Genomic DNA, 7,354 nt, shown 5'->3' on the forward strand with positions numbered 1-7,354 from the left:
CTATTGCAGTGATAGGTGAATTGAAGCTGGTCCAAATCCATACTGAGGCAGGAATTGATTCAAGCAACAACCAATCAAATAAGGGCATTGTGATGTGCATAACTGGTATTTGGCAGTATTTGTTGAGGCAGGTCATTCAAAATTCTAAGTTCAAAGTACATTTATTATCGAAGTACTGCATGCATTCTGTACAACTTTGAGATTTATCTTCTTGCAGGGAGCTGCAAAACAAACCCCACACAACAAAATCTGTCAAAAACCCAATGTGCGACAAAAAAAGAACAAATTGAACAAACAATAAAAAAGTAAACAAATAACACAGAGATCATGAACGCAGAGTCCCCGAAAGTCAGTCCACAGACACAGAGCCAATTCAGCACTGAGATGAGTGAAGCTGGTCCAGAAGCCCAGTGACTGCAGGCCGGAGCCTCAGAATGAGTGACGATGGCTGTGTGGTGAACTACATATACCTGTCTGGACACGCTCCCCCTGCTGATTGCTCCTGTGGCTCCTCCCACTGACCGTGGCTCCTCCCACAGACCCCGGTATAAAGGCGATTGGAGACACAGATCCTTCCTCAGTCTCCAGGATGTTGTGATGGTCACTTGCTGCTTGTGCTTTCTTCCAGCCAATAAAAGCCTACCTTAACCCACGTCTCAGAGTTATTGATGGTGCATCAGGCTGCAGGCCAGAGCCTCAGAACGAGTGACAACGGCTTCAGGCTGGAGCCTCAGAACAAGTGCCGATGGCTGCAGGCCAGAGCCTCAGAACGAGTGACAACGGCTTCAGGCCGGAGCCTCAGAACAAGTGCCGATGGCTGCAGGCCAGAGCCTCAGAACGAGTGCCGATGGCTGCAGGCCAGAGCCTCAGAACGAGTGCCGATGGCTGCAGGCTGGAGCCTCAGAACGAGTGTGGTGAACTAGATATACCTGTCTGACTGCTCCTGTGGCTCCTCCCACAGACCCCCCCCCGCTGACTGCTCCTGTGGCCCCTCCCACTGACCCCTGCTGACTGCTCCTGTGGCTCCTCCCACAGACCCCTGCTGACTGCTCCTGTGGCTCCGCCCACAGACCCCTGTATAAAGGCGACTGTGGCCTGCTGCTCTCCCTCATTTTCCCAGGATGTAGTTGTTCTTCAGTCAATAAAAGCCGATATCTCACTTCCTAAGTCTCAGCGTGAGTTATTGATGGTGCATCAATTTTATTGACTGAAAGTTACAACATGGAAACCGCTTTACGCCCAGAACGCCTAGACTTGGACCCCCAAGACCCTGGAGCAGCTCTTGCCTTTGAACACTGGCTGGTGTGCTTCCAATCGTACTTAGAGGAGGTTCGTGCCACCGACTCGGCTGTTCGGCACAAACTTCTCCTCTCGAGGGTCGCCCCAAAAGTTTATTTGTTCATCAGGGACATATCCACCTACGAGGAGGCGCTTGCCGCCCTCAAAAGACAGTACCTGCGGCCAGTAAATCCAGTTTATGCACGGCACCGCTTGGCAACACAAAAACAGCGACCTACGGAGTCGACTGCTGAATTTCTCCGCGAACTACAGGCACTCGCGCGGACTTGTGACTGCCAAGCGCTCACAGCGGAACAGCATAAGGAACTCTTGGTCCGAGACGCTTTTGTGACTGGGGTCCGGTCAGTGTGTATACGCCAGCGGCTGCTGGAAAAAGCTGATCTTACCTTACGCTCCGCGATAGAGACGGCCGATACGATAGAGGCTGCGCAGCTGTACGCCGAAGAGGTCCAGCCGCGCGATTCCTCGGTTCCGATCGAATTCGCCAACGCCGCTGCCAGTCGCGGTATCTCAAACCCCACGAATTCGCCAGGTATGAAACTCTGTTACTTTTGTGGGCTTCAGAAACATTCCAGAAACAGCTGCCCGGCACGCGAAGTGACTTGTTCCAGCTGTGGGAAGAAGGGCCATTTCGCCAAAGTATGTAAGTCTAAACCGCGCCCGGGGTCGAGCAGCGCTGCGTCTGAGACCTGGGGGCCGCCATTTTGCATGACCGGATGTGGACAACCATCTTTGCCGGCGTCACCAGGCCCCGCCCCCGACACGCCCCGTTCAACGCTGGCTTCCGTGACCCTCGACCAAAGCGCCCCACACCAGCTCGCAAGGTCGATGATGGACATCCTGGTGGAGGGGCACAGGACTAGCTGCCTGTTTGACACGGGCAGCACTGAGAGTTTTATTGACCCGGCCACAGTGAAACGCTGTGGACTCGTGACACGGCCGGTACGTCAGAAGATCACCTTGGCTTCAGGGTCGCATTCCACAGACATCCGGGTGGGTTGTGTAGCGACATTGGTGGTGCAGGGCACAGAATATCGGAACTTTGCGTTCCTGGTCATGCCTCGGCTGTGCGCACCTGTGCTATTGGGGCTGGACTTCCAGAGCCACCTCGAAAGTGTGACTATGGCATATGACGGGCCCCACCCACCACTCACTGTCAGGAATCCTCAGTTTGGTGGGGCTTTGCCATATACTCCGTTACCACACGCACATACACACCGAACCACACATCCCGCCCAGCACCATGCCGATAGCTGTGCTACTGACACTACTTGCAGCCTCTCCACCCTCAAGATCCCTCCCCCATCGCTGTTCACCAACCTGACCCCCGACTGTAAACCGGTGGCGACTAAAAGTAGGAGGTACAGTGCGGGGGACAGGGCCTTTATTCATTCAGAGGTGCAGCGGCTGCTCCGGGAGGGGATCATTGAGCCAAGCACAAGCCTATGGCGGTCCCAGGTGGTCGTTGTTCGGACTGGGCAGAAAAATAGGATGGTTGTGGACTACAGCCAGACCATCAATAGATTCATGCAGCTTGACGCGTACCCCCTACCCCGCATCGCGGATATGGTCAACCAGATAGCTCAGTACAAGGTGTACTCGACAATTGATCTGAAATCCGCTTATCACCAGCTCCCCATCCGCCCAGAGGACCGCCCCTACACCGCCTTCGAGGCGGGTGGCAGGCTCTATCACTTTCTGCGCATCCCATTTGGTGTCACAAATGGGGTCTCAGTCTTCCAGAGGGAGATGGACCGGATGGTGGACCAGTACAAACTGACGGCCACATTTCCCTATCTAGATAACATCACCATCTGTGGTCGCGACTGGTCGGATCATGACGCCAACCTCCAACGATTTTTCCAAGTGGCCGATGCTTTGAACCTCACTTATAACAAGGACAAGTGTGTTTTCAGAACCACACGACTCGCTATCCTTGGGTATGTCGTGGAGAACGGGGTCATTGGCCCTGACCCCGACCGTATGCGCCCCCTGTTAGAACTCCCTCTTCCCACTACTCTCAAGGCCCTCCGGCGGTGCCTGGGTTTTTTTTCCTATTACGCCCAATGGGTTCCCCATTACGCAGACAAGGCCCGCCCCCTGGTCAAGTCTACCACCTTTCCCCTCTCTGCCGAGGCCCGCGCGGCCTTCAGCTGCATTAAAGGGGACATTGCCAAAGCAACGATGCATGCGGTGGACGAGACCATTCCCTTCCAAGTAGAGAGTGACGCCTCTGACTGGCTGCTACCCTCAATCAGGAAAGCAGGCCAGTGGCGTTTTTTTCTCGTACCCTTCAAGGCTCTGAACTTCGGCACTCCACGGTGGAGAAAGAAGCCCAAGCCATAGTGGAAGCTTTTCGGCACTGGAGGCACTATCTCGCCAGCAGAAGGTTCACCTTGCTGACCGACCAGCGCTCGGTTGCGTTCATGTTCAGCAACCAACAGCGGGGCAAAATCAAAAATGATAAAATTTTGCGATGGAGAATAGAACTCTCCACCTATACTTACGATATCCTGTACCGGCCTGGCAGGCTCAATGAACCCTCTGATGCCCTATCCCGGGGACCGTGTGCTAGTGCCCAGCTCGACCAGCTGTATGCCCTTCATGCCCAACTTTGCCACCCGGGGGTCACCCGGTTTTATCATTTCATTAAAGCCCGGAACCTGCCATACTCCCTGGAGGACATCAGGACGATGACCAGGGACTGCCAGATCTGCGCTGAGTGCAAACCGCACTTCTACCGTCCTGACACTGCGCAGCTTGTCAAGGCCACCCGTCCTTTTGAGCGACTGAGTATTGACTTTAAGGGCCCCCTTCCCTCCACCGACCGCAATGTCTACTTTCTCAGTATTATTGACGAGTACTCGCGATTCCCCTTTGCCGTTCCCTGCCCCGACACTACAACCACGTCGGTCATAAAAGTCCTGCGCCAGCTCTTCACTCTGTTCGGATATCCCTGCTATGTCCACAGTGATAGAGGGTCCTCCTTTATGAGTGACGAGTTGCGCCGGTTCCTGCTTGCTAGGGGCATAGCTACTAGTCGCACCACGAGTTATAATCCCCGGGGGAATGGCCAGGTGGAGAGGGAGAATGCCACAGTGTGGAAGGACATACTTTTAGCCCTTAAGTCACAAGGGTTGCCGGTCTCCCGATGGCAGGAGGTCCTCCCTGAGGCACTCCACTCTATCCGCTCCCTGTTGTGTACGTCCACTAATGCCACCCCTCACGAACGCTTATTCTCTTTTCCCAGGAAGTCTGTCACTGGGACCACCCTGCCAGTTTGGCTGACGTCCCCGGGGCCAGTGCTGCTACGTAAACATGCGAGGAGTAATAAGTACTCACCACTGGTCGAGAAGGTTCACCTCCTGCATGCTAATCCCCAGTATGCCTACGTGGTCTTGCCTGATGGGCGGGAGGACACGGTCTCTGTCCGCAACCTGGCACCCGCCGGAGCAGCAGACCACTACCCCGAGCACTCCACGGTAACTATGCACCCTGTACCCGAGGTGACTCCGCACGCACCGTGCCCCACACAGACTCCGTATGCGTCTGTTCCAGGGACCTCGCTCACACGCGAGGGATCCCTGACACCTCCTGTTGGGACAGAATTAACCCACTCTCCGCCTCCGGAGCAAACACCACCTCCGGCACCTGTGCCGTCATCACCTCCGGCTCCTGTGCAATTGCAGCCGGAGCTACGTAGATCGCAGCGAACGATTCGACCACCTGATCGACTTAACCTGTAAATATGCTTGGGAATTTTTTTTAAACAAAGGGGGGGTGAATGTGGTGAACTAGATATACCTGTCTGACTGCTCCTGTGGCTCCTCCCAAGACCCTGCTGACTGCCCCTGTGGCTCCTCCCACAGACCCCTGTATAAAGGCGACTGTGGCCTGCTGCTCTCCCTCATTTTCCCAGGATGTAGTTGTTCTTCAGTCAATAAAAGCCGATATCTCACTTCCTAAGTCTCGGCGTGAGTTATTGATGGTGCATCAACGAGCGACGATGGCTGCAGGCCGGAGCCTCAGAACGAGCGTCGATGGCTGCAGGCCGGAGCCTCAGAACGAGTGCCGATGGCTGCAGGCCGGAGCCTCAGAACGAGTGACGATGGTTGCAGGCCATAGCTACAGAGCCAGTCTAGTGCTGAAATGAGTAAACCTCATGGTGTAGTTCAAATGGCACAAGTAGGAAAAAAAAGTAAACAAAAACACACAGAACATGAACTGCAGTGTCCCCGAAAGTGGTTCCACAGCTGCAGAGCCCATTCAATGCTGAAGCGAGTGAAGCCCGTCCAGGAGCCTGATTGGGCAGGGTGACAACTGCTCCTGAACCCAGTGGCATAAACCCAAGACTCCTGCACCTCCCAAATGTCGACAGTAGCGAGGAGGGAGGGGGGGAGAGAGAGAGATCGGTCAAACACAGGTAGCTGGCATTGAACACCTGTCCGTTTCCCACTCTCATCCTTGATAATTTTAATCTTGCTCACAGTTTTAATTGAAACAAGTTTGAAGATGTCCTTAAACACTCCAGCCAGTTTTAGTGTCATCAGGGACTGATGCCTCACAAAGTGCACTATCAGGACCTTTCACCCTCACAACCATTCACCCTCCTGACTGATGTTCAAGACTGAGATCACAGGGTCACTGGGTACTGTGGGAACTTTTGTGCAGGTGTGCTGTTTTTCTCCCTCATAAAGCCTACATAAAGGGCATTAAGCTCATCACATGTGCTGTGCTTTGCTATTACTGAGAATTGGTAAGTCTTTGGAGATTGCTTCTCCTGTCGGTTCGACCATCCATGAACAGATTCAGAATCAGATCTATTTATCACATATACATCTTTAAAAAGATTTGTCACATTTAATCAAAACATACAGCACAGTGCATTATTTGCATCAAATCAAATCAGCGAGGATTCTGCAAGTGTTTAGGGCGCTAACGTAGCATGTCCACAACTAAATAAACCTAAGCGTACATCTTTGGAACGTGGAAGGATTCCAGACACTGATCTTACAGAGTGCAATGTGATACCATTATGCCAGTTACTATGGCACCGTGCCACCAGAACATCGAAACTACCAGTGAAACGTTGTCAACTAGTATAACCAAGGATGTGCTGGCAGCGGCTTGCAGGAATCATCACACATTCCAACGCCAGCATAACATGCCCATAATATTCACCAGAATCATTCCTTTCTTTCAGAGCTTTCACATGATCCACTTGTCCAAATACATCTATTGTGACAATTCAGCACAAGCTATAAAATATCAGTTTTAGCAGTCTACCCATCCTTGAAAATGTCTAACAGTTTTTATTTGTGTCCAGAAAGAAACCAATGCTTTGTTAAAGCAGACAGCTCCACAACTCTGGGGAACTCTCGCAGTGACTCTTTTTTTTTACGAGGCACAGCAAGAAATTTTACTGATAGCAATTATTTTACAGTGGTTGGAAATAATAATTTGCAATGTGCGGTCAATTCCATGGACATGCTTATGGCCATTCTGGGATGAACACTGATTGAGACTGAAAGCCCAGTAATGGATGGAAGCTGCAGCTCTTTTTGCTGTGTTGCAATTATTCTTGACATCGGCCTTCGTCATTACATAGCCCGAGGCAGAGTAACGAGTTCTTGTTCCATGGAAGGCAAGTCCCACACCACATTCTTTCCAGAAGAATAATTATGTACAGCATGATCTGGCGGGATGATTGACAGGACAATGTATTAACAAGAGGAGCCCAGAATTAAAATTGTGGAAGGAAAGACCTGAATAAATCTAATTATTATTACCTTTTTGAGCACTCTGAGTACATGCAGTGTGTTCATTATTACAACTACCAAATGAGTTGCGTGATGCCAGCCATGTGTTAGAGGAGGCCAACACTCGTGTGAGGACATAGAGTTAACAATTTAGTGTCTACAGATATATCTTTTTGTTGTCCTTCCAGCCCTCTCTAATCCTTCTTTCCCTATCTACAAAGACAGCTAGCTTTCAGAATTGGAGGCTTGAGAGATTGCAGATACAGGAGTGGGACATTCAAATGTGCAGCCCATTT

At 51.8% G+C, this 7,354-nt stretch overlaps 1 protein-coding gene across 1 annotated transcript; it reads left to right on the plus strand.

Annotated features, from left to right (window-relative positions):
* Positions 1-481: 481 nt before the first annotated feature.
* LOC140736590 (uncharacterized) lies at positions 482-5,280 on the plus strand. Its single transcript, XM_073062410.1, has 2 exons — positions 482-1,831; positions 4,550-5,280. The coding sequence occupies exons 1-2, from the start codon at positions 1,222-1,224 to the stop codon at positions 4,585-4,587; spliced, it is 648 nt and encodes a 215-aa protein (XP_072918511.1). The 5' UTR covers positions 482-1,221; the 3' UTR covers positions 4,588-5,280.
* The last annotated feature ends 2,074 nt before the right edge of the window (positions 5,281-7,354 follow it).

This window comes from Hemitrygon akajei, chromosome 12 (genome assembly GCF_048418815.1).
Source record: "Hemitrygon akajei chromosome 12, sHemAka1.3, whole genome shotgun sequence".
NCBI lineage: Eukaryota > Metazoa > Chordata > Chondrichthyes > Myliobatiformes > Dasyatidae > Hemitrygon > Hemitrygon akajei.